Source organism: Urocampus carinirostris, chromosome 1 (assembly GCF_059441175.1).
Source record: "Urocampus carinirostris isolate Australia breed hairy pipefish chromosome 1, RoL_Ucar_1.0, whole genome shotgun sequence".
NCBI classification, from domain to species: Eukaryota; Metazoa; Chordata; class Actinopteri; order Syngnathiformes; family Syngnathidae; genus Urocampus; species Urocampus carinirostris.
This window is the reverse complement of record NC_142349.1, coordinates 23,833,824-23,861,819: the sequence shown is the minus strand read 5'-3', so window position 1 is coordinate 23,861,819 and position 27,996 is coordinate 23,833,824. Positions and strand designations below refer to the sequence as shown.

Below are 27,996 nucleotides of genomic sequence, written 5' to 3'. Positions count from 1 at the left end.
ATTCGGCGCAGGAGGCCGACCCCTGCCACTCTCTTCAGAGTTGCCGACCAGGTTTCACCCGAAGACGACCAGTCTGGCCATCAGGTGAAGGTACAGACAATTTTTTTTGAATAATAAAGCTAATTTTGCTCTCATTGTTTGAATAGAAAAGAATAGAATAGAATAGACCTTTATTGTCATTGTTACAAAATGGGTTGAACATATTGTGACAACGAAATTAGACATGGTACTCCAGTTACACATTTAACTGTAAGGATAAAAAATTAAAAAAGATAAAAAGATAATTTACACAATATTTACACAAAAAGTGTGGGCATGTAGAGGCAGAAGATTTTTACATTGGGTGTTTACTTACAAATAAATGAACGAACGAAAGAATGAATTAATGAATAGTTTTTAAAAAACAACAACAAGGATCTGAAAAACGATGAGCTAATGCAATGTTCTGATTGTCTCGAATGTCTTTGTGGCATAGTGGGTAGTTGGTGAGAACGGAGTCCTCAAACCCAAACGAGTTATTCCAAACATCTACCAGCCTCCATCACTTAAAGGTGAGTGTATTTGTGAGCCCGTGTCTGGGTCTGTTTTTTTCCCGATATTTGTTTTACCACCATGCTTCCTATTGACTACAAATAAAGCCTTGGAGTACATCAATGCACGATACAACATTGTCCACATGGTTGTGAAAGATGATATGTTGGGAAGGTACGAAGTCCAGAATGCAAAGATAATTAAAGTAAATTTTATAGGAAAAAGTAACTTGTACCTTTAAAATGAATGTATATCCTTAGAGGTAATAATGTGTGGGGTGGGTGTGTGGGTGGCTCCCTTAACCACTAAAGTTGCAAGGGCACAATTTCCTGTGGGGTGTCTTAGCCAAGTAAAGCCATCCCTCTCCAGGCCAACACGGGAACCTTTGACATGTAGAGTGAATGTGCTGAACTACCTTTAAAAAATTTGTACCTGGCAGCATATTTATTCCATTTCTGAAAATAGTGTAGGGATGTCTGTAATTTCCCTCATATTCCAAAAGAGGCACCAGTTTGGTTTCATTTTAATTTCATGAGTAACAGTCGATACAACTAAATAAAAGATCAGTCTCCTCATTTAAAGGGGCTCACCTTTATATGTTAATTTGTAAATAGCTATAAAACCCATGTTGATTGGACTATGGAATTACTAATTCTGCCAAGAACACACACATTTCCCTGCGGGGATGAATAAAGTATCTATCTATCTATCTATCTATCTATCTATCTCTATCACATTGATTGAAATGGTACAATAAACAGTGTGTGTTCAAATCATTATTAATAAACAAACACTTCACTGTGAAAGTAATCAGATTATATAATATATATATATATATATATATATATATATATATATATATATATATATATATATCTACCTTGGTCATATCCCTCAAGAGGGGTGACCGACAGCAAGATACACACATACAATAACAAAGAAAAAAAAAAAGGGAAATAAATAGCAAAAAAAACACAAACAATTTTTGGGGGGACCGTGGCCAACCCAATTGCCCAAACACCCAACAAGTTAGGCACCTCGGCACCCAAGTTGGTCATGCTTTTGTCCCTCCAGATGAAACGGGACACCAGAAGGCGGCCATGTCACTCGGGTCAGGGTGACACAACACACTCTTTTGTTCAAAAGCAGGGCCCGACCCTGGTTTACCCCTGCCGCATCATACGGGTGCCCAGCCCATACTTAAGAATGCGTCCACGCCGCATCCTTTCACAACACACACACACACACATTTATATATATATATATATAATGTATAATCTCATCTCATTCTCATCTCATTAGCCGTACCGCTTATCCTCATTAGGGTCGCGGGGGGGGGCTGGAGCACATCCGAGCCATCTCCGGGCAGTGAGCAGGGGACACCCTCAACTGGTTGCCAGCCAATCGCAGGGCACACAGGGACAGACAACTCATTCGCTCATTCACACCTAGGGACAATTTGGACCGGCCAATTCACCTGAAATGCATGTTTTTGGAACGTGGGAGGAAACCGGAGTGTATATATATATATATATATATATATATATATATATATATATATACACAACATATGTGTTTGTTCGCATGTTCTCCGGGCCCTACCATCTTCCAAAAAACATGCATGTCAGGTTAATTGGCCAGTCTAAATTGTCCCTAGGTGTGAATGCAGCAGTAGCTCAGGAGGTAGAGCGCTCGTCTTGGGATCAAGGGATCCCAGTTCGAATCCCGAACATGTCGAAGTGTCCTTGGGTAAGACCCTGAACCCCTAATACCCCCAATAAGCAGGTTAGCGTCTTACATGGCTGCAATACAAGGCCGCTATTGGGAAATGTGGAGCACATTGTAAAGCGCTTTGGGAAGTCATTGACTTGAAAAGCGCTATATAAATGCAGATCATTTCAATAAGTAAGTTGTCTGTCCTTGTGTGCCCTGCGACTGGCTGGCAACCAGTTCAGGGTGTCTCCTGCCTACTGCCTGAAGACGGCTGGGATGGGCTCCAGCAATTTGTACACACAAAAAATACATTCTGCAGATTGATTTTAAGGTACAAGCTACTTTTCAACAAGATGTACCTCCATAACTTTATCCCCACTTTAGATGTCCTCAGTCGTGTGCCACTCAATTGTTTTGACCGTGAACAGGGCAGCAGTTACTGCATGTTTTTGCTACGGAAAAGGGGGCGGGAGGATTAAAGGAGAACAGCTGTGAGTGTGAGTGTGGATCATCCTGGATTACAGTCAGTTGTGTGTACAGCTGTGTCGCTCACACAAACACGCTGAAAATGCATACATTAACACAAAGACCCTTTTGTGCTCTTATTTATGAGGCACACCGTCTTTCTATTACGACAAGATGTGTCACGCGCGTTACCTACGGTGACAATTGACAGCTCATGGTCGCTTGTGATGCCCAGAAAAATAACCCAATGATGTGCCTGGGTGGACCCAGAGGAATAAAAAGAGGCGTTGTTGGCGAAACTGAGGTGGTGGTGGAGGTCCCAGATTATTTGTTCATTACTGGATAATACAGTACATGTACACTGCCGTTCAAAAGATTGGGGTCGCTTGGAAAATTCCATTCTTTGACGAAAGCAAAGTTTTAGGGATACAAATGTATTCAAATAAAAATCATTTTTTCCAATTATTATTTTCATTATTTTCTAATTTCTTACTTAATAAAGGTTTTCATCACACTGCATTTGTGCTACAGGGATCTTCTTTGTGAAAATAGGTGATGTTGGCTTCCCCTTAAGAGAAGGCGCAATGTCTCTCATTATTTATTAAAACAGAATCTGATAGGCAGACTAGGTAAAACTATAGAACTAAGTATGAAAAAAATCCACGGTCATGGCCATCATTTCGTGCATGAATCAAGACATTTATGGAGACAGAGAGAGTGTAGGACCTTGTGAACTTTTGAACGTGGTAGCTGTAACTATGTGTCAGGAGTACGGATGGACTTTTTGAGAAAACAAAAAATAAAGTGTCCCAGAATATCAATGTTTTCATTAGATGTTCTTGGTCACCCACTTCTTCCTATATCTAACACTGTTCCTGTTTCCATACATTTCTTTTGCCATGCAGGAATTCACGTATGTGACCGTGGATCTCCTCAATACTTAGTTCTGTAGTTTCGTTGAGTTTGCCTATCCAATTTTCTTTCAATGAACCAAGGCACATTCTACCATCTCTTGAGGGGTTTGTAGGGGTTCATTAAACATCACCTCTTTCACAAAAAGGATCCCTGCAACACAGTACACAACACAGTGGGGCGGCAGTAGCTCAGGAGGTAGAGCGCTCGTCTTGGGATCAAGAGATCGCAGTTAGAATCCCGGATCCTCCGTGTTACATGTCGAAGTGACCTTGGGTAAGACACTGAACCCCTAATGCCCCAATAAACAGGTTGGCGCCTTGCATGGCTGCACGGCCGCTATTGGTGTGTGAGTCTGGGTGAATGGGTAAATGTGAAGCACATTGTAAAGCGCTTTGGGAAGTCTTTATTGACTTGAAAAGCGCTATATAAATGCATATCATTTCATTTCTTTTCACACAAATGCAATGTGTTGATAACACTTTAATAAAATCCGAACACACTTGAACATGTTTGAATAAAATATTGAATAAATTGTATTTTAATATATTTTGGAAATGGTTAAGAGATTTTATGGACATATTGTATAAATACATAAACAGCAAGCCCGAAATAATTTCAGTTTTTCGAATATAATTTTTTTGTCTATACTGTATACTATAAATAATGTAATGTAGTTATTTTTTGTAAAAGAAAACACTTTAACAGATTATTCATCTCATTTTTTTCTATTAAAATAAACATAACTCCTATTATAAATAGGAACAAGATCATTTGCCAATTTGAAAACATTTATTTATTCATTTGTTTATTGTATTTGCATCATGGTATTCACCTTTTAAACTAGACTGCGGGTATTTTAAAGGGACATCGTGTATTATTTAGCCCCTCTTAGTGGTGGTAAAAATTAATTAAAAAAAATAATAATAATGAGCAAACTTACATGGATTTAGAACTTAGATTTAAAAAAAAAAACTAAGTCGAGAAATTTGCGTGTATTTTTGTCACAGACCAGAACGGACACAGGACTCAATTGCATGAGTTTCTAAGGTTTTATTGAAAGAGAGTGAGATTTAGGCTTGCTTGATTGCTTGATCCGAGGCCTGGCGAAGAGGGTAATCTAGCAAGGCGGGGGTGACACGTCCGTATCGGAAGAAGGCAGGCGGGAATGGCACGTCGTTTGACCAGAGCTGGAGATCAGAGGCGATGTCGAGTTCGTAAAATTGATCGTAGGCAGGCGGCAGGCAGAACAGGCGTAGTCAGGTTCAGAAATGGGTCGAAAACAGGAATCAGGCAGAAAACAGGTTTAACAGGGACGGAGTCGGACGGAAATGCTCACTGAGTGAAAACACAACAGCTCGCAACGATCTGACAAAGTTTGAACTGGAGACGGGGGCTTAAGAAGGGTGTGGCCACCAATCAGCTTGTCCGGGCTGTTGGCGCCAATCAAGCTGCCACAAGTGTTCTAAATAGGATAATCATGACAATTTTACATAGCAGCTGGCATAGTTGTCCACCATCTTGCTGCAATAAGTACCCACAAAAAAACAAAAAGCTTGCCAAAGGCTTGGCTGAAAAATATAAAGAAAAATGGTGTGGTTTATACTTTGAGTCGCTGTCGTTTGAATTAACTTTTTCAGAAATCGAGGAGACACATTATAGTGACATATAGTGGCCAAATTAATGAAACACTTTAAAACATCACGTTAATAAAACACAATCAAGGGAAAACCAATTTAGAAACAGAAATCATATTTGTACTCTTTCGCGTCCCAATATTCCCATGGTCATTTAATAAACTATTTTTTTTTTTCAATTACATTGTCATCTTCAGAAAGATTGAACTCTTTGAGAGTTTTAGAGAGTGATATATCACGAATCCCTCAAGCGCAATTTAAAGGCAAGGGCTGGTAGCTGGATTTGAACCTGGGACCTTTGAACTTTGAGACAGAAGTGCTAATAATTAGTCACCCACCATGCAGCCCAATATTGGATACGATTATTTTGTTCTCAATGTCAAGTAACATGTTGCTAGTTTTCACAATTTCATGTCAAATATTTGCGGAAATATTTTAAGTTTGGAAGTTAAGGGGCTTAGTATAGATAACAAAGATCGTCAAGTCAAAGTACAACAGAAACATCCGTTTTCAGACACAATCTGTATTTTGTTACGAAACAGAGAGAATTGAAGCATGGTCAAAACAAAACACCATACCCTTCTTATCCTGGTGTCCTTGTGTTTGTGGACTGTCTTCTCCCCTTGTGTTGTGTGTTTGTGTGTGCGCTTGGGCGCATAGCTGTGCAGAAAATGGCCGAAGCGCACATGCAGAACCTCGGCGTCCGCCCTCCTCTGGAGAACCCTTGTGAGGGGGACGAGGATGACGACCCTGAATTTGCTGCCGGTGAGGATGAAGCTCTTATTTTGACACCGGAATGGGCCACCGATGACCTCGCCGCACACATTTTGTGTTCTGGTTTCTATAAAAAGAAGAATGCACCCGGTACAGTCGCTAGAGTATGAGTAACAGTGTTTCTATTTTTTCTGAGGTGGGAGGAGGAACCTAATTTATATTGGAAAAAAAAGGCTGTGAAGTGAATGTATTTTTACAGATCTTCAAAATAAAGATTTAAAAAAGGGAATCTTAATCTTAAGTTAAACCATTCTTTGAGTTAACAGTGGCACCTTTTCATACAAGCTTAATTCGTTCCAGGATCATACACAAATTGCTCGTGTAATGAGAAAATGTAAAAAGCTAAATAGCTCTAAATAGCTATAAAACCCATCTTCTCGACCACTAAAAATGCATCAAAAAGTAAATAAACACAAAAAATACAGTAATAAGATAAATAAGATTATATAAAAAAAAAAAAAGCAAGTTTGTTATGAACACATACCATGGAGCAAGCTGGCGTAAGAAAGGTTTATGCGTGGTGAAAAAGGAGAGGGCAGTGGTTGCACGGAGAAGTGACGGAGATCCAGCATATCTGTTAACTTAAATGTTTTCTCTGTATTTTATATGTTTTTTGATGATTTTCAGATTGAGTACGACATGCAACAATTTTTAAACAGATTTTTCTTATTAAAAAGACTGATCGCGTCTTGCTCATTTTGACTCTAATCTGGATCGCATCTGTCACTGGTAGCAGACAACAATGCCATCGTAAATTACTATTATCACGGTGTTCTACATAGTCAGTCTTGCTTTGAATAATTAATTGCCGTGTTGTGTTTGTAAGACGAATTATTGCCTAAGAAGGGGAATTGCAACCATTAATACAGGGATCAATTAGCTAAGGTATTAGATCGAGATTGTTGATGATACGTAAGCACCTACTGTAGACTTAAAATTAAAGTTACTACAACTTTAAATGAACGTACACAGAAACATTTTTTAAGTAACTTTTTTTTGCCTTTAGTAGTTTAGATGCTCAAACTGGAACCAACACCTGTCACAAGTGTTGAGCGGTCAAAACCCATGAGCTGTCACGGGCTGTCTCTGTGATCTGGATTTTCCTTGTATAGCAAGCAAGATTTTTGTTGCAAATAAAACCAGGACATTGACATTATTGTGTTTAGAGGTGCTCGTCTAAAGAGGTACCACTGTACGCAGCGTGATCAAGAATCAATAATAGTGGGTTGGTGCCCTCTCATACAACTACTTCGTGAGTGGAAATGCTGAAATAAGTGAGGGAGGAGAACATCATTTTTGGATGCTATTATGCCCCCGGGGCTCAGTGTAGCACTGAAATGACAACAGCAGTTGCAAATGATTTTTAAGTCTGTTCACAAGTCCCTTATCAAAGGAATAGTTGCAAATTGGACACTCCAGAAAGAATAGAGAATTGTTTGACCTGAATCTTTCAAACTGAAGTAATGCCAACCATACTCCACAATTGCAGTAGTCAGCAGGCCACAGTCCTACATGTTTAAGAGCTTTCCCCTCATATACACACCTTATTTGAAATGTCATCATATCTATCAATGGGCACGATTAATTAATACAGTGTGTCAGGTGAGGGTAACCACCCCCCAAAAAATGGCAGATTGCAGCCTCGCAAAAGTAATGTGTATATTTACGCTCTCGTGTCCAATGTACGTGTCCAAACTACTGCGTGGGGGCCTAATTGCTGCCCCCTCCTCCACCAAATTTCAATGGGATGCAGTCTATATTAAATGGACACTGTGAAACATTAGGCTTATTTGACCGCTGGGTGCATTCTTTCTTTTGGGTCTGTGTCTACTATTCTTCTTTCTAATCACTCTGTATTTCCACCCCTCCAAAATATGTCCCCAAGACTTACAGTGAAACGTAAAAAGTAAACATATGTACTTCCCCCCCATGCTTAGACCACCAGGAGCAGTCGGAATCAACTCCTGCCGCCTTGGAGACGGTAAAGATGATTCGAGCATTGCAGGTGGAGGACAAACAAGAGGAGGAATGGGAGGATGAGGGAAAAGGCCGGGGGACGACGGAGGAGCACAAGTCACTGTGCAGTAACTGAGAAAAATTCTTGTTTCATACTAACCAAAAGGCCTGCACAGCTCTCTTGACTCCCATTTGTTTCTAAAGCTGAGGTCAGTGTGACTTTGTAAAGAGCAGCGTCAGCACTAAGCTTTTAGCTACACAGCGAGACTCTTATTTCTCACTAGAAAATAAAATTCTGTATATGCTGTCCATGAGCTGTTTAGCTATTGTGGAGCCTGTAACACATTCAGTCTATACTGGTGGATTTTGGAAATGCTATTCATCTGTTCCAAGAGACGATCAAAGTAATGGTTGATTCCTTATTCACTCTTTAAATTTACAAAAATAAAAACAAAAAAAAGAGTGAAAAATATAAACTTTTTGTTTATTTACTACAATATTTTTTGTATCTGTCATTTGAAACCCAATCAGTTACTGCCAAGATATATACCTTTTAAGTATGTTAGATATACTAACAGGAGTTTTAACAAAGATTTGGTGTTAAACTCTTTGATTATGACGCCGACATGTTGGATTCTCAACAAGTTCAGGCCCCTCACACTCTGCAACCAGCATATATATACCGTCTGTTGACAAAATTTAGGGGGGGAATAAATGTATAAATTGGGTGATTCAATTTAAAGCTTGGATCAAAAACATCACATTGAAAACCAAGCTACTAGACTAGACAAAAAACATATTTAATTGGATGTGCCTATGCTAGCCTCAAGTGTTGTATTGTCTTGTTATCAACACCGTAGCATTTTTTTTTTTTTTTTTTTTTTTGCTGCCACTACTACGGTAATATAATACATTCTGGTGTATTGTTACCTAATTATTAGGGGGGAAAAACATTGTTGTAAATTGATTCCTTCTTGGTTTTTGGTGTTAACATAAAGAAAAATAGCGATCTGACAATCTGTGGTGAGGACATTTCTTTTTAAGTAGTCACGGATTTCTCCCAAAACGAAAATAAAAAAACAAATTATGTACCAAATTAATCAATCATGATTTATAATTGTTTAAATAGCTAATTAAAAATGCAAAATGTGATTTCTTTCCAGATTCAAAAAGGAAAAAGCTGTATTCTAGCATTCATAAGGTTCATGACATGACACCAGATCAAGATTAATCTTAAGACGTTAAGAAGTTTTGTCTTAAATTGTCTACATTCTCAATCCCTTTGCAACCATAAGACAGTTGTATTATAGATACAAACAAAATACGATAGACAAGTGTCACATTTTGCAGAGATTTTGTGTGTGTTTAACACGTGCTTGTCATACTTTGGCCAAAATCACCCAGTTGTAAGAGGAGCGATGTATGAGTAAAGCATTGAACTCTTGTTAGAAGATGTTCTGCTTCCACACTGCAAATAACTGGTACCTGTGTTCATTTACAAGTGGCTCCGATTTAGGAAGGATATGAATTTTCAAAATACTGAAACACTGCTTCATCAGCAACAATTTGGCAACAAGACGCTTAATTTCCATTTCTTGATAAGCTGAGTCGACACAGTGGACAGATAGAGCCTAACACCTAATGCTTATGATCATATCCCAGACTTATATAATTGGAACTCACGCTGACTTCTGGTGGCTTTGAGATGTCCTACTGTGCTGAACAGTGTTTTAAAACAAGGCCCTCCTTTCCTCTTGATATGGATATAACGCCATCTAGTGGCAACTGGCAAATACAAATTCGCCTTCAATTTAAAAGAAAGCTATAAAAGGCTGATATTATTTTTAAATAACTGGCTTAAATTGCATAATATCAACGCAGTTAACGTGTATCTGTTACGTCGTTGGTAATAGAGCTAAAGGCGAATCTACCTCCAGTTTTTTTTTGGAAGCTGATCCCCCTGGCATATATATATGTATATGTATATATATATATATATATATATATATATATATATATATATATATATATATATATATATATATATATATATATATATATATATATATATACTCATTCATGTTTATCTAGAATTGACACCATCTTCTCTATTTTGTCCTTAACTTGCTGATCCAAGGATGCCTGGACGGGCTAACCAGTATTTATAACGTTGTCATTTGGCTCTTATTCAAATGTTTCTGCTGATTTTTTTGTTTTCAAACGATCAACTGTAAAAAAAAAATCATCACAATAAAATACTTGTATTCAATTCGGTGTTATCGTCTTTGTAATGTCTGTCTTTTCGACCACACACACACACACACACACACTCTCTCTCTCGCACACATGCACATTTTTGTAAAAGTAATGATTTCAACCTTGTATTATACCGCAGTGAACTGTTATCCAATGATAAATTATACATCGTTTTGTTTGTGATGCAACAGCTCTTGCCTCTTGCAAGATTAACATTGCTTCTAATTTACTGTAATTATTATAATACAAGATGATACAAAAAACTATTGGATGGATGGTGGCTGGAATGGATGGATGGAGCGAGGGATTTAGGGAGGGAAGGGTGGAGGGGGAGAATAATGGATAGATGGATGGATGGATATTATAATCCAAATCAGTAAGACTACAAACTATTAAAAAGAACAGTGTGCATGTCGCAAGTAAAATCTATTGGTTAAGCATAAACTCACTCCCCTTCTAGGTTAGGCTTATACTGTAATTTTAGCGCTTTACACATGTATTTACTGTGTGAATAGTGACTTTGATTTGAAGCAACCGTTCAATAAAGTATTCTATTTTACCATTTACTTTATTCACAAAAAATTGTTTAAAATTGTATTTATGAAGGCATACCTATGCCACCGAAACCGGAAGTTTAGTGTAGAGAATGATTGTGTTTCCCAAAGACTGCAGTGATTACATGAGCTTTGATTTTGCAGTTTCCTTTGTGTTTCAACAGGCATGAAGTTGGAGAGCAACTGCATAACAGTTACTTTCGATACTTTGATATGATTGATGTATCCAAAATATAATCTCTGTGGGTTCGAACAATAAATTTCAGGAAGTGAAAACCAAAATCTGCGCAAGCGCACATGATAGAAGTTGGCACGTCACAGGGTCACATGCGACAACGATGCAGGGAATGATCTTGCACCTTGCTTTTTTCCTCTTCGGAAGGTCGGAAGACTTGGCAAGAAAACTTGGCATTGCGATGGTAACTCGGTAAAACAAGTAAGTTAAAAGTAATTAAATACCTAGTTATGAAAACTCAAATCATTCGTGTGTGTTTCTTGTACTTGGGGGTTGGCCTGAATTTATAGAACATTGTCCAAACAGCTACCCGAAAAGGGAAGATAAAATAGCCATTTCGTGCTAACATGGCAGCTAGCATCATTTATAAAGCTATACAATAAAACAATTGCTGACCTAAAGTAAGTATTAATCCCTTATGTGTTCACCTCCGTTCAGTATACTTTACACTGATGACCGGAAAGTGTTACCTGACTTGTTGACCTGTTATCGTGACTCAACATTTCATTAGCGTACTACACGGTTGTATTGTTGTTATTGCTTGGACGCCAACGTGCTACAGAAAAGCTGACCATTTTCACCTTAACTACGTTTTGTGAGATGTGACGCAATGTCAGCTGTGGAACAATGACTAATGGCAGAGGCTTGTTGTTTTTTTATAAACAGTCAATTTTCTGGATTGAGATTCCCGATTGGCAATAGTCTTCGTGAGTGACAGAACTTCACTGACCACGCACCTATTACCTCAGCTCTGTAGAGCCCACTCTGGCTATTCGAGTTGCTGGAACAAGACCGAGATTTTCCAGTCCATCTATCTGAATTTTATGCAGCCTCTTAGTCGATCAATAAATGATTAAAAGCATAAAATTAATATTCATCCTTTGGTTTTGGAAGTGGGGTTAAATAAACTCAGGCAACCACTAAAAATACATTTCTTCTAGGAAATAACGATGACCCATCACTGGATAGCTATGTTCAGAACAGTTTCGCCAGCACCCCAGGTGTCCTTAGGGGGCACACTGGTGCTCATGGGCACCACATTGAGACCCCCGTACAATGTACTGTTGAACTTTGTGCATGAATGCACACCTCTAAATGCTGTATACATTTCAAATCTTTCCCACTGTATTCTGCTGTATACAAGGCGCACTTTCAAATTTCTTGCCATTTCGGGGTTTTGAGGTGTGCCTTATATTCAGAAAAAAACGCACATTTTCTTTCCGTCCATCCATTATCCGTACTGCTTGTCCTCAGTAGGGTCATGGGGGTGTTGGAGCCCATTCCAACCATCTTCGGGCAGTGGGCAGGGGACACCCCGAACTGGTTGCCAGCCAGTTGCAGGGCACACAGAGACAGACAACTCACTCGCTCATTCACACCTAGGGACAATTTGGATAGGCCAATTAACCTGACATGCATGTCTTTGGAAAGGGGGAAACCGGAGTGCCCGGAGGAAACCGACACAAGCTCAGAGAGAACATGCAAACTCTGCACAGGAAGGCTGCTAGCTAGATTTGATCCCATGATCACAGAACTGTGCCGCGGGCGAACTAACCACCTCATTTTCTTTCAATTTCTTAAAATGATTAATTTCCTATGTTTTCATGTAATTGCATTTAAAGTCATAAACAGTTTAGAACGTGTAGACTTAACTTCTTAAAAGTGGGGTACGAAGTTGAGGTGTCCATATAAAGTTGAAAGTTATATATTTTCTATTTAACTATGTGTTATCAATGCCCAACTGAGTTCCCTGAGTCCTTAAGCATTAATCTCCATTGTGCCTATCTGCTTAAATCTTACTTTTATCAGGCCTTTTCGGGGTGGAACAAACCGCCAAACAAATTTAAATGAAGAGTTTATTACACCGTGTCCAAAAAATGCACATGAATTATGTCTTACTCTGCCTCCATCTCCTGACTTAAAGTTATGATTTCAGCTTTACGTTTTCAAATCCTGCATATTACCTTTATGCTCTGTACCTGATATTAATATTGTCTTCCATATTTTGCTTATCGATTTGAAAATTTCATTCTGCAAGTTCAAATATAAAGCAATCCATGTGCTCAAAACAACACATAACAAAGTCCACAAACAAGCATTCATTTCAGTTTTCTGTGTCTTGAGGTGATTGAGTGGAAAATGCCGGGCGCGGAGTATGGGGAGCTTGGAGGCAGCCTGCCTGCCATCGCCTCACTGAACGCGTCATATTCCACATCGTTGTCGCTGCCGTCTCCGTACCTGCTGCCGCTTCCCCTCGCTGAGCGCAAACTCATTTCGGATGTGCGCCGAACATTTTGCCTTTTTGTCACCTTTGACTTGCTCTTCATCTCACTGCTCTGGCTCATTGAGCTCAATGTAAGTGACCTCATTGAGATGGTATACATCACTAAAGATTTACTGATGTGTGGGTTCATGAACTCTCGTTTTAGATCTCCAGTACTATCTGGGACAGCTTGCAAAAAGAGGTCCTACGCTACAACTTTCGGTCTTCCTTCTTTGACATATTTGTGAGTAACAGTAGATTATTTTTGTAGCAAACTTCTTTTAAACTGAGTTGCATCATCTACAATGCTATTCAAATCCATTTACCCAGAGTATTGCAGAAAAAAGTGCAAAGAAGGACTAAGTGACGATCAAAAACAAGATGGGGCTTTAATTTCCCAAAATGTATTTCTTGGTTTTGTAATCCACTGTAACACAAGTTAGGGATAAAATGTCCGATTCCTAAATGCATGGCAATTCTGACGGGAACGAATCGATTCATAAACTTCCAAATTTAGATTATTGAAGTATGTCAAATAACATAAAAATGAATGGCTTAGTATAAAAGAACTAAGAAGTGAGATTCTGTTTCCACCCTAATGGATGCAGCTCTAAAATCCCTGATCAATTGGCTTGCTAACCTAGTTGGTTCTTTATGCGTGTAAATTGTTGCAGGAATTGTAATACATTTTAAAAAGCCCTTTTCTATTTTCATTCATTTTTAAATATTTATTGTTATTGTTGTTGTCCTTGTTGTTATTATTACATTTCATATTATTTACCTACATTTCTTTACATTCGACATTGCCCCCAACCTCTCTTTTCTAGTTGAAAATATAGGGCTACATCAATTTCTTCCACATTGTTAATATCCTTTTTCATACTCTTAATTTTCAAAGGGATATTCCCATCTTTTTTCCTAGGCCTTTAAAACAATGCCGTCTTCACATCATCCCATTGATTGATTAATTGGGAATCCCAAACAATTTTGAATTTTTATTGAAATAGTATTAATTCCTTTGTAATTACCGTAAATTCCGGACTATAGAGCGCACCTGATTATAAGCCGCCCCCACCACATTTTAAGAAGATGATCGCTTTTGTACTTACACAAGCCGCACCTGTATATAAGCCGCGTGCGCCCACGCTAAAACTTGTAACACAATCACAAAATTAACCCAAACTTTGAGTCCTGCGATTTTAACTGAACATCAAGTACTCAGTTCAACAACAACAGCCGGCAGAATGAACGGACAATGATACCGGTAGTTAAGATATTATGCAGACCTGCAGAATCCAGGTCCCGTTAAAAGTAATCCAAGGGAAAAAAAGTGTATATTTCCAAAGGTAAGAGTGGGAAAAATATATATCCAGTTTGGTCTGCCGTGTCCACAAACAATCACCTTTACCGGTCCCCACTTCCCGTCGTCCCCCGCATCTGTTACTTCCCTTCTTTTTAATTGGTCAGTGCAAGACTTATCAATACAAATATAAATACAAATAAATACATTACAAAAATATACAGTTGCAAATACATATTATACATGGTTACACATATTTACAAAGAAAGATGGTACACCAAGAGAGTTTTCAAAGCTTTAATAATAATATTATAACTTTCATACCAAACCATTTCTGTGAAGGGTAGCAAAACGCTACTAACAACACGCTCGCAATACTGTTAATGGGTCTGTTAAAAAAAACATACCGTACATGTAGAAATCACGGTAAACCGCTCTCATCTTCCTCCCTATAACTATCCTCATCAAAGTTGTCCCCCTTTAGTATGGGAAAGAGACACTGAATATGCGTTTCTATAGAAGGCCAGCTTGGACTGTTTAGTCTTCACAATGCAATAAGGAACTTGTTACTTTTTATGATGCTTTGTATTTCTTTCTTACTTTTATTGCTACATGGGTCTGCACTGATATTCGAGTATGTAAAAGAAGAATTAAGAGAAACTTCCACAATCTAGAATTAGGTATTAATTGCTTAAAATTATGTGCAATATAGCTTGGATTACAATATGGCAAGAGACTACCTTAACATAGAAGCTTCAAATCGGCAATCTTGGATGTTATACATTAGATAGATAGATAGATAGATACTTTATTCATCCCCGTAGGGAAATTCACACTTCCAGCAGTCTACCCTGTTGTTTATTAACAGATGAACATGATGCCCTAGAGGTGCTTGTAGCGGAGTGGATGACGTCACACGCCAGTCCAAAAGTTCGACATCCCTGCGGCAGATGGAAAACTTTTCTTTGTGAAAATCCAGGGATACACCACCTCGTGTTAGCAAGTCCGCCTCCTCTCCGATTCCCCCCGGCTTTCGTGTCTCTGTTTAGCGGTGTTGAAGCCGGATTGCTCCGGGTAGCTCTGGGTGGCTACACGTTAGCGTCCGGAATGCTAAACGTGAGCCACGTTTCCGCAAAACACAGCAACTACGCTCCCTGTGCGCTTCGATGTTTTTCACCAGCACTCGATGATCTTATTTGGTCATGAGTTCGCATTTACCATGATTACGGATGGTACCGAAGACTTATAACGCCGCTAGCCGCTTCGCTAGCTCCGGCTCTTCCTCCACGATAGGCCCCTTCATCACGCCGGCACGAGAATTCTTCAGGGCAAGGAGTTGAAATTCCTTGAATACACACATTTTTTGTGCGCTAAAACCCATGTCCATAGGATAGAAGTAATCCATAGTGTAGTTGTCTAAACGGGAAGAAAAAACACCGAAGATAGGAGCAGACAATAAAACAATAGGGCAGCTGCTGGAAAAGGCAGCCGCTCATGGCAGCGCCGCTTTAGTGTTGTTTCACTAAAGCATTGTAGTAACATGAGCTCTTCTTTTTCACAGCTCCTTGCACTGTTCCGCTTCCTCTGTCTGCAGGTGGGTTATGCCGCCTTCCGGCTGAGGCACTGGTGGGTGATCGCGGTGAGTCAACCTAAATGTATGACCCATTTCCAAACATACATTTATTTTACAAACTCAATTATATAAATCCCTTCCAAAAACTCTGCAGTTCACCACCCTTGTTACAAGTGTCTTCCTCGTGGTGAAGGTCATCGTTTCTAATGTGAGGCACACTACTTCTTTTTATGTGTTTATTGTGTTCTACAGGCTTTTCATTTTCTACCTCGTAAACTTTTTCACTTCTCCCTCCGCTTCAGACAACAGAAGCACTTTCTGTCATGTTTTATTGCCACTCACAATGAGGAAGTCTTACTGCTTTTGACAGCATGTTCATTGTGAACATCCTGCTTTGTGCAGCTTCTCTCCCAGAATGCATTTGGCTATGTGCTTCCCATCACGTCCTTTGTGGTGGCTTGGCTGGAGACGTGGTTCCTGGACTTCAAGGTGCTCACGCAGGAGGCAGAAGATGAGCGTGGTGGGTGGCGACCATCCAAATTGATAACGTACCAAGAAAAATCCGTTCTTCAGATGTTTCATTGTTTCTTCCCCAGCTTACTTAGCGTCGGTGAACGCTGCCTGCGAGCGCGCCCCTGTCATGTACCCTCGTGCCCTGTCTGATGGACAATTCTATTCACCGCCTGAGTCCGTGGCAGGTAATGCTATTGGAGTTTGTATCTCCCAACGTATTTACTGACTTCGTCCCCACACCCGCAAACAGGCTCTGAAGAAGATCTCGACGAAGAAGGTCTCGGTCGGCGCGCCGTCACCACACAGGTACCCCAAATGAGATGAGTGCGCCATATTGGATGCAATGTCTCATTCCTTTATGACTTTCTGTGTGTCTTCCTGTTACAGGAGAAAGAGTTTGTCAAACAAGGTCACGAGGCTATGACCATTGTGGAGCAGATACTCACCCAGGAAGAAAACTGGAAATTTGAAAAGAACAACGTGAGACTCTCCTGTCTGTTTGCTTGCTTCATTATCCATATTATATACAGCTTGTCCTCCCTTGTGTCACATATGATAATGGTGTAGTGTCTCCCAGCTAACTTTTTACATGGACCACCACAGCTAAAACTGGCTGCTAATACTTACTTTTAACTTTCTTTATAAATCTTGCACATATATTTCCAACAGACAGAATGGTACTTTGTCACCACTCTCGAATTGAATTTGTATTAAAAAAAAAACTGCACGATAGCCAAAACCTGCGAAACAACTAATGCAAACCTGTCCCATGTTGCCAACAATAACCTGATAACCCCAAAAAACTGGGGACGTGTGACATGTCATACAATGCCAGCGTAAATGAGTAGCTTCTTGAATTATAAATAGAAAATGTTCTTGTTATGGCATGTGTTGGTTAGATTTAGAGTGCCAAAGTACTGCAATGCCCATCTTCATCACACTTGTCAATGAAACAAACAAATGTTAAATGTTAGACTACAGATTAGTCTGCACTTTTGTTGTGTTCTGACTCATGCCTTGAGATTTTGTTATAAAGACTTCAAGTCGGACGGAAAAAAGGAAATAATTAAACTGCCTACAACAGGAATTCATGGTCTATTAATCATTATATTAGGACAGGCCTGTGCACAAAACAAAACATTAATGTATTTATTGAATATGGTATTATTTATTGTAAAACACTCAAATTTTTTGGGTGCATTAAAAACTATCCATTATCCATCCATCTATTACCATTATCCATAACCCATTAAATTGAAGACCAGTTTTATCTCTCACAATATTAATGATTTTCCATTCCATATTTCTATAAATTTATAATTGTCCAGAGTATAGGCCAAGTAATTTTTATCTATTTTTCGTGTTGTTACAGGAGGCTGGCGACTCGGTTTACTCTTTGGAGATACCATTCCACGGCAAGACATTCATCCTTAAGGTGTGGGCATAGCATTTGCACAAGAGATGTCCTGATCCGTTATTCAAAATCTGTATTGTCACTTGATACAGATGCTTTTGTAATCAAGCCAAAACCTCAAATGATCAATCATGCTTCATGTGATTTTGCTGCATCGACAACCATCATCCAGATCACACGCCCAGATATGTTGATCGGAACATTATGAGTTTGCAATGGCAATGTCACGCTATGTTGCGAATGGTGACCCACATGTTGTTGATGTTTTTCCACTTATGTTGTCAGGGTTTGCAATGTGTGCACAAAGCTATTTTCAATCATACAATCTTGTAATTGTCATTGCTTTTCACTGCGTAACTGGACTAGCATTTCCCGCTCATCAAATGTTTTCCACTTGAATCAATTGGCTTTAGCTTTGACATCTAGTGAAGTTGGGTTCAACTATTTTTGTGCAAATAATGTGCTTTATGTAGTAATCAACAGAAGGTCCTATGGTCTGAAAGCATGGCTAAACCACTTCCTCTGTGAATTAACACCCATTCAGGGTTCAGAGAATCTAACTGCTGTTGATAATAATTATTTCACGGGTCACTGGAGTTTTTTGGGGTACTTGGCACAAGCGTGGAAAAAGGGACATTTTAAGTGAAACTTTTTCCTTGCATAGTTTTGACCAATATACCATTATGTGAGAAGCTCTGATTTAGAAACCCTTTTTCCCTATCGTTTTTGACAGAGCTAGGCACTTTGATTGAAAAACGGGCCTATATTTGACACACGTCAACCCCATTTACTCAAAGGCTCAATAACTTGGGCTTCAGTTCCACAGACTTGTGTATACCCTGCCCTATTCTACTCGATCCAACTGAGTTGTACCCTAAAACGAATTTGGTCTAGAGAGCCATAGTTACTGCCCATAATTGATATCGTACTTGCGAGCCAAATGCTGCAGAGTGCTCATGCAGACAGTCATACCTTTTGAAAGATAGAAGTGCTTTAAATGATAGCTGCACATTTTGTATACTAAAAACAACTTGATACAAAAAAAGCGACTGGACTTCATCTGACATTTCAAAGCAACCACATAAAAAGTTAAAACTGATTCACTTACTTATATTGATGTGATGTCGAAACTGGGAATTTACAAATCCCAATTCACAGAAATTGGCATGATTATATGTGGCGTCCATTAAATTATTTTACTTTTATCCTGTTCGGCCATCGTTATCCTAAATTACATGGTAGTAGCTCCTCATTTACATTTTTTTTTCAAGGTTACATTGTGTTATATTTGACCACTTTGTGTCGCTGTACAAAGCACAGGGAAGATTACAAACTACAGAAACTCAAAGTGACGAAACCAAACCAATTAAAAAAAAAATCCAAGCGCATTTTTCAAGGGTTCAGTATTTTGGGGATACCCTTAGCCGGAAGATGACCAACAATTACGTATGCTCCCTCTAAATCAGCCACCAGTCATATCAAATACGTATATTTCATGACCTATGAGTTTTGAAAGACTATGCATATTCATATAATAAGTAATGTATTTATGCTTATTATTCTAATCAATATCGTTTGTATTTTTCCCAATAGGAGGCCCTCAATAATACACAATCTCTAAAGTTTTTTTCTCTGCATTAAACCAAATACCTGCAAAAATACGTCATGTTAAGGCCGGGCTATTTTTTTCTCACTCGAATTAGATTGGGGTACCAAAATTGGCATGCCGTGTCGAAGAAAGCAGAGCTACTTTATCTATTAAGCCTCCAATTTCATCGAGTAGAGCTCTAAAAAGAGCTAGGTACACCCCGTCTTTCGAATTTTTGCTACATATGGACCAAGCAATAAATTAAGTACATTTCACTCTGAATCCGGGAGGGGCCTTTGCATCATTACGCAGTCATCAAAAATGTGCAAGTATTTGCCAAAAGATGAACATTCTTCAATAACAAGCTGATGTCATGACAGACGTGCACTGCTCAGTGATTGGGCTAACTTTAAAACTGAAATGGTATCAAAATTCTCCCTTAAAGTTAAAAACAAATGTTGAAGTTATTCATTACCAAACACAAGCTTGGGCTTGAAATTGGTCTAAAAGTAGAGGCAACATAAGGATATTTTGAATAAGGTGGGTTCTAAGAGTAAATGGTGATTTTGACCTGGAATTTGGATACAGTCCAAAATACATTCCTTAATTTAAACAAGAACCTCTCTAGATGACTGAGATTTTAGTGTCACATTTAAAGTGGGTTAATTTAGCTTCCCTCTATGTAACTCAAATAAATGTGGGTTAAAATGGGCACAGGTGTAAAATTTAAAAAATGTCGAAATTGGACTTATAATCACTTTTGAAATAATTTGAAACAAAAATATTGCATCTTAATTACAAACATGTTTATGACATTAACTCACTGGTCGTGTTTTGGTGTAGGCTCAGATCATGATTTTGCCTTTCAGGCCTTTATGCAGTGTCCTGCTGAGCTTGTCTACCAAGAGGTCATTTTGCAGCCAGAAAAGATGGTCCTGTGGAACAGAACTGTTTCCGCCTGCCAGGTGAATTTTAACAGCTCATAGCTTCACTAAGAAACTTTAGTTGCTACAATGAACCGTTGGCAATTATCCATGACCGTTAGACAAGAGCACTACAAGCATTCTTTTTGAGGGACTTCCAGTATACATCATGTGACAACTGCGTGAGGAAACATTCTTACATTTGAATGATTTTCTTCTTATTGAGTGGTATGGGAATTTTTTAATATATTTTTTTCCCGCCACTTTAGTTTTAATCTGAAGTGTGGGTCAAAATGAAGATGCATGAAGTGAACTCTTTGGGATGCTCATGTCCCTAGAATTTGTGAGTTATGGACATAAATCTGGTTGAAATTGTTGCATATTGAAAAGCTACTCAGTGAGCGAAAATAACAAATAATAAGTGGTAATCTTATGATATTTTTCGGGTTTCGATACCCCAGCTACAAAATGCTTTGTGAAGGTTTTATGCCCCAATTGACAGTAGTCCGTCATGTTTTCAGACATTCTGAATTGGTCTATATCTGCAGTGTTTTTTGTTTCCGGCTCCTCAGATTCTGCAGCGGGTGGACGACAACACGCTGGTGACTTATGACGTCTCGGCTGGGGCGGCCGGAGGAGTGGTGTCTGCCCGGTACTCATCCATCATCTTTGTTCTCTGCTTTGAAAATTACAAATCATACATTTCGTCCGCACAGGGATTTTGTCAATGTCCGGAGGGTGGAGCGTAAACGAGACTGCTATCTCTCTGCCGGCATGGCCACCGATCATGACGCCAAAGCACCATGTGGGCGTTATGTCAGGTGATGAAAATAACTGTCAAAAACATTCAGGTTTTTTTAAGGAAGGGGAATCTTTATTTTATATTTATTTTCAACTTCTGCACCACAGGGGAGAGAATGGTCCCGGTGGCTTTGTAGTCCTTAAATCCAGCAGTAACCCATCCGTCTGTACTTTCATATGGATCCTTAACACGGATTTGAAGGTGAGGAGACATGAAGGACAGTTGATGCACACAAGTATCGAGACACATTTTTTTCCCTGAGTTTACAGTTACTTTATTTCTCGGTCTGGTAACTAAAGCTAAGCTTTCTCAAATATGAGGCATTAGTTAAAGATTTTTATCATAACAAAGTAGAAGAGGCAGGATGCTGGTGGGCTAAAATCACAACAAGAAATGTTTGGTCAGCTAACTCATTTTGTACCTTAAAAACTTCAATGCCTTTTTTTTTGCATAATACTCAATTAGCAAAATGTGCTAAATGAGGCAACAAATAGTCTACAAGTCAATATTGGATAAGATCACATAAAAATGCATTTGTGTAGCACTTTTCATGCAACAAAATATTACTCAAAGTTTAGCCTATTGTAAAAAAAACAACAACAAAAAAACTCCCCGCCCCGACACCCCCCCCCCCCCCCACAATCCCAGAATGTCATTTACACAGACCCAAAGTGCAGAAATTAAGGCAAGGCACAGATGCCATGCAATAAAAGGGACCTAGTGTTTTATATTATGATTTTAAAACAACACATCTAGTAAACAAGTCCAATGTTAATTTAACTAGGCAGATTTTGTTTAAGACTTGCAAAAACAAATGACTTGAAGGTATTCCCAAATTCTTTAAGCCTCAGTGTGTAATATTTGACCTCTAGATGGTACTGTATTGTCTAATGTAAACAAAAAAACAGTGCCACAGAGCACACTGTAGCAGCAAGTTGAGAGACAAACATGGCAGCAACCATAGGTAGAGATTACACTGTGTAAAAGTGTTGTGGATACGCTGTCAGCTTCAGGCTGCCAACAGAGCTTGCTAAGAGTTTGAGAAAAACAATGGCGTCATCGAAAAATTGGCCCGAAGCAGACAGCTAATCCGCAACAAAAGAAATACAAACATTTTCAACCTATGATTTTTTTTTTTTAATGAAAAATAACAAAGTATGATAGTTCAGGTATTTTTGCCAAGTATTCAAATTAATGTGTCCTTTTTATTGAATACATTCTTTCTTTGTACCACTAGGAGGAACGTATGTACCGTTTTTTCCGCACTATAGGGCGCACCGGGTTATCGGGCGCACCCCCAAAAAATGTTTTTTGGTCCTATATCTTCCATAGATAAGGCGCACCGCAATGGGAACGTCGACAAAACAGTCAGATGATTCAGTCAAACTGATTACCCCCTTAACATTCCCAAAGCTTGCAAAGAAGCAAATACGTGTCGTAGAACCGTGCGGATGCGGTGTCCGTACGATATCACTTAAATGCGTCATTTCAAATATCATTCGGAAGGTTAAAGTCTTGGAATTCAAGAAATGCCAACCATTTCTTACTTTCTATTTTCTTTTTCGCTCGCAACTTTACTGTGCATATGACAATAAACACTTGAGTTTAATTCACTCAACTCATCACAGCAACATCAAGATCGTTCTAAAACAAGATACCGGGAAAATATAAAGCCGCATAACTCACCTAAGTTCTCACGTACAATAATGATACGCAATCATGGTCTTCTTACAACCGTTAGTGTAGTAAATCCAGGAGAGTAAAATGTTTTCAAATACAGACTAATGAAACATGTTTCTTTATGGCGAAGTTTAGCAAGCTTGCTATTCAGTCATCTTTTTCGGCCAATTGCAGGGTTTGTTTTGGCCCTCTAGCGTATCCGAGGCTCCGAATAACTTCAGCCAATAGCGATCGATTTAACGGATGATTGACACATCTTTTTCGGCCAATTGCAGGGTTTGTTTTGGTCCTCTAGCCAATCCGAGGCTCCGAATAACTTTAGCCAATAGCGATCGATTCAAATGATGATTGACACTTTGGTTAGCCAATGAAACGCCTGTATATAAATCCCAGCATACACCGCGGACTACTCCACGTTCGGGGGAAAATCGAGTTGGCGGCAGTTGCGTAAGTTGCGAGACCTTGCGAATTTAATATTGAGCCATATATAAGGCGCACTGTATTATAAGGCGCATGGTCAGCTTTTGAAAAAAAATTAAGACTTTTAGGTGCGCCTTATAGTGCGGAAAATACGGTACATACTTTTTGCATAAGATTTATATATACAGGACTGTCTCAGAAAATTAGAATATTGTGATAAAGTTCTTTATTTTCTGTAATGCAGTTAAAAAAACAAAAATGTCATACATTCTGGATTCATTACACATCAACTGAACTATTTCAAGCCTTTTTTTATTTGAATATTGCTGAATTTGGCTTACAGCTTAAGAAAACTCAAAAATCCTATCTCAAAATATTAGAATATCATGAAAAAGTATACAAGTAGGCTATTCAACTAATCACCTGAATCATCTAGTTAACTCGAAACACCTTGCGAGGGTTTCCTGAGCCTTAAAAACACTCAGCTTGGTTCAGTAAACTAAATCACAAGTATGGGGAAGACTGCTGATCTGACTGCTGTCCAGAGGACCATCATTGATACCCTCCATCAGGAGGGTAAGACACAAAAAGAAATTTCTCAAAGAGCAGGCTGTTCACAGAGTGCAGTTTCAAAGCATATCCACAAAAAGTCTGTTGGAAGGGTAAAATGTGGCCGGAAACGCTGCACAACCAAGAGAGATGACCGCAGCCTTAACAAAATTGTGAAGAAGAGCCGCTTCCAGAATTTGGGGGAGCTTCAAAGACAGTGGGCTGAAGCTGGAGTCTAGGTATCAAAAGCCACAGTTCACAGACGTGTCCGGGAAATGGGCTACAATAGCCGTATTCCCATGGTCAAGCCACTTCTGAACTCAAGACAACGGAAGAAGCGTCTGACTTGGGCTATGGAGAAGAAGCACTGGACAGTTGCAGAGTGGTCCAAAGTCCTCTTTTCAGACGAAAGCAAGTTTTGCATTTCATTTGGAAGGCAAGGCGCCAGAGTCTGGAGAAAGGCTGGAGAGGAGCAAAATCCAAGTTGCTTGAAATCCAGTGTGAAGTTCCCACAGTCAGCAATGGTTTGGGGAGCCATGTCAGCTGCTGGTGTTGGCCCACTGTGTTTCATCAAGTCCAGAGTAAATGCAACTGTGTACCAAGAGATTTTAGAGCACTACATGCTTCCATCTGCTGAAAAGCTCTATGTAGATGAGGATTTCATTTTCCAGCATGATCTGGCACCTGCCCACAGTGCCAAAACCACCAGTAACTGGTGCACTGACCATGGCATCACTGTCCTTGATTGGCCTGCTAATTCCCCTGACCTGAACCCCATCGAGAATTTGTGGGGTATAGTTAAGAAGATGAAAGACACCAGACCTACAAATGCAAATGAGCTGAAGGCCGCTATTGAAGCATCCTGGGCATCAATAACACCTCAGCAATGCCACAGGCTGATTGCCTCCATGCCACGCCGGATTGATGCAGTAATCCGTGCAAAAGGATTCCCAACCAAGTACTGAGTGCATCAATGGACATTTTCAAATGTTTGATTTAGTTTTGCTGTTATAAAATTCTTTTTTTACTTGGTCTGAGGAAGTATTCTAATATTTTGAGATAGGATTTTTGAGTTTTTTTCAGCTGTAAGCCAAAATCAGCAATATTCAAATAATAAAAGGCTTGAAATAGTTCAGTTGATGTGTAATGAATCCAGAATGTATGACATTTTTGTTTTTTTAATTGCATTACAGAAAATAAAGAACTTTATCACAATATTCTAATTTTCTGAGACAGTCCTGTATATTGTGTGTATGTATGCATATGTGTGTGTGTGTGTGTGTATATATATATATATATGTATATATGTCATTTGTATATTACAATTATTTTACGAAATGATGCATTTTGAGACAGAATGTCTTGTCTTTGTCATCCTGAACTTAGATGTCATCGGAGGAACATCAGCACCCTTGTTTGCTAGCCGTCATTTGTTTGTACGTGTTCATTAGTCAAAGAGTTTATGGGACTTTTGTGGATAATGCCTAAGCGTTGCAGGTGGCTGCAGTAATAGTACTACAAAGAGCGAGCAGCCAAAAAAGGGCGTAACTTGCAAAAATAGCCCTCCGATGGTTAATGTGGGCTAACCGTGATGATCAATATAGGCAGCCGCAGCTTCTGCAGAAAAACCCACAATGAAAAGCGGCAACGGCTATGGCGACAAATGCAAAGCTGGCCGGGAATAAACTAGTGGACACTGCAAAATTGCGCTAAGGGCTGGCGACTCAATCGAAAAATACAAGGTGAGCAATCTGGTTAACCAGCAACAAACAAAGAAAAGCGGCAATGGCCATGATAATAAACGCAAAGCCAGCCGATAATAAAACAAAGGACACAGCAAAACCAGCGCTTACGCCAGGCTAGCCGGCCAAACAACACACTGTGGGCAGCCAACGAGTGCCAGCCGGGAGCAAATGAAACCGGAAAGCCCTTGGTAGCTACAAGAGTGACAGGGAGATAGCGGGGAAAAAAATTATATTGACACAAATGAAAAGCCACGTTGTCTGCCTAAAAAGAGGCGAAGGCAAACAATGAACGCACGCTGTAATGTGTTAGGTAAATTTGTCCCATGTAGCTTTTGGAGATCGAAGCACGCAACACCAACCAAACACTCAAGGCCCCCACAAATGGTATGCAAAGTTCCATTTCTACAAGAAAAAAATAACGTCATTCAATCACTGTTCATGACAATCACTGTCTGTTTCAGAGCTGCCTCACATGTTGTGTTAATGGGATTAACCATTTTGAAAGTGTTGTGTTCCTTCATTGACGTCATAGCTCTAGAGGAAACAAGCCGAATGGGTCAACGTTGTTTTCATAATTGTGGGGAAGGACACTACCTCTTCTCTTTGCAATTACAAAATCAAATCTGTTAATACTTTTAAGGGGGACTGGGATGTAAAAGACTTTGATTTACTCTAAAAATTGACTTAATTCGCAATTGCTCTCAGGGTCGGCTACCGCGCTACCTCATCCACCAGAGTCTGGCCGCCACCATGTTTGAATTCATGTGTCATCTGCGCCAGCGCATGCATGAACTGCGGCCTACCATGCGTGGCCATCGCGAGCACCACCCGTGCTAGGACTACACGGTGGGGTGACTGCTTCACAGCAACGCGCCTACTCCAAGGCTAAGAAGACGTGACACACATGTGCATGAATTGACGCCGGGTTAATCACACGGCCGTTTAAGACTGAACGTTTCTCAGAGCCTTAATTTCTTCTACTTTTTTCGCTTTGCTAGATGACCGTTATCTGGTGCTTTCCCACGCAACATTACCCTACTTGGTCACATGAGGGAGACAACATCTGCCAAAGTTTTTTCTCCTCGCTTTCCTGTGAAAAAAAAAAATACACACGCATACACACAGTCTCCTGCTAAATAGGGTTTCGATTGCATCCGCAATTTCTGGGGATGTATGATGGCGAAATAAAAAAAATGCTGGATAAGTACAGTGCCGTTAATACTTTTTGTCATTGCCAAAATTGCCACTCTACTGTCAATCAGCAATTTTCCAATATCCAAGAGCCTATCGTTTTAAAATCAACAATTTATCTCAAAGCTCTTCATTTTTTAAGAAAGTATTTAGTTATTAAGTCTGCTTCAAAACCCCTATATGCTTAGTCCACCTGTTCTATCACATATGCACTCTCAAAAACATGCCAGGCATTTTTTTAAATGACAATACAAAAACACATGACATGGGATAAATCTATAAGACATGAAATGATTCCCTTTTATCTTTTAAAGCCTCAATGTGGTCAATGTCAGTCAATAGAAAGGATTTGTTTTTTTTTAAAGTAAGTATTGGCAAAATTGCTATGATAAACATCCAAATGGTGCCCACATTGCATGGTTATTTTTTAGCTGCCAAAGTGCCCAGAAAAAAAAGCATCCCTACTCCACGGGAGTAGGATCTCAAGGCTCAGTCCTGTTAAGCAGACCCTGACCACTAAGTCACTGCGCTGCTCGTTTCCGAACAGAACGCTTGATTTAAAAAAAACAGACAATAGAAATCTTTTCCAGCATGGAACAAATTTTTGTGTGGATACAAAGGTTAGCACAAGGTTTAAATGTTTACACATAATCATTGTTTTGAGGCTGTTTTGAAGAAAAAAATAAAACAAAAAGAACTGTAAATAATGATAACATGTGATGCTCCCAGCCAAAGGGAACAGATTGTTCTTTGCTCACATTCAGCAGGCAGACATGTGAGTGTGGAAATATTTTAGATGGGTGTTGAGCAATGGACGCATTTTGAGTGCCTTCAACGCAAGCTTTGCTTTTTCTTCATGAATGCACTTTGTTTTAACACTGTTATACTCATGCCCATATGTTATACTGTACATGTGTTCTCACACCTGAATTCATTTGTAGTTGTTCTGAGAAACTGTTTTTAGCCACTGTCTAATAAATTGATCTCATTTTGTTATTTTTT

General features: G+C 39.3%; 2 protein-coding genes across 7 annotated transcripts in view; both read left to right on the top strand.

The window, feature by feature from the left end:
• ppp1r1b (protein phosphatase 1, regulatory (inhibitor) subunit 1B) overlaps positions 1-8,874 on the top strand; it is a 31,893-nt gene extending 23,019 nt beyond the window's left edge. The window contains exons 2-5 of the mRNA XM_088331110.1: positions 1-90; positions 476-551; positions 5,919-6,023; positions 7,970-8,874. Of these exons, the coding sequence (XP_088187236.1) occupies positions 1-90; positions 476-551; positions 5,919-6,023; positions 7,970-8,124 (426 nt within the window). The 3' untranslated portion in view covers positions 8,125-8,874. The remainder of the gene's footprint in view (positions 91-475; positions 552-5,918; positions 6,024-7,969) is intronic.
• stard3 (StAR related lipid transfer domain containing 3) lies at positions 60-27,993 on the top strand. 6 transcript variants are annotated; one of them, XM_088331077.1, is made up of 16 exons: positions 60-90; positions 476-551; positions 13,158-13,388; positions 13,463-13,540; positions 16,158-16,235; positions 16,324-16,377; positions 16,572-16,689; positions 16,766-16,867; positions 16,933-16,988; positions 17,070-17,162; positions 18,055-18,117; positions 20,554-20,649; positions 21,180-21,259; positions 21,324-21,428; positions 21,517-21,610; positions 26,509-27,993. In XM_088331077.1, exons 3-16 carry the CDS (start codon positions 13,173-13,175, stop codon positions 26,638-26,640), a joined length of 1,365 nt encoding a protein of 454 aa, XP_088187203.1. In that variant the 5' UTR covers positions 60-90; positions 476-551; positions 13,158-13,172; the 3' UTR covers positions 26,641-27,993. The 6 variants fall into 6 exon arrangements, with proteins under 6 accessions (XP_088187203.1, XP_088187223.1, XP_088187210.1 ...); XM_088331080.1 differs by lacking the exons at positions 60-90; positions 476-551 and adding an exon at positions 10,918-11,234 and having other exon boundaries at positions 16,191-16,235; XM_088331069.1 differs by lacking the exons at positions 60-90; positions 476-551 and adding an exon at positions 10,920-11,234.
• Positions 27,994-27,996: the final 3 nt, after the last annotated feature.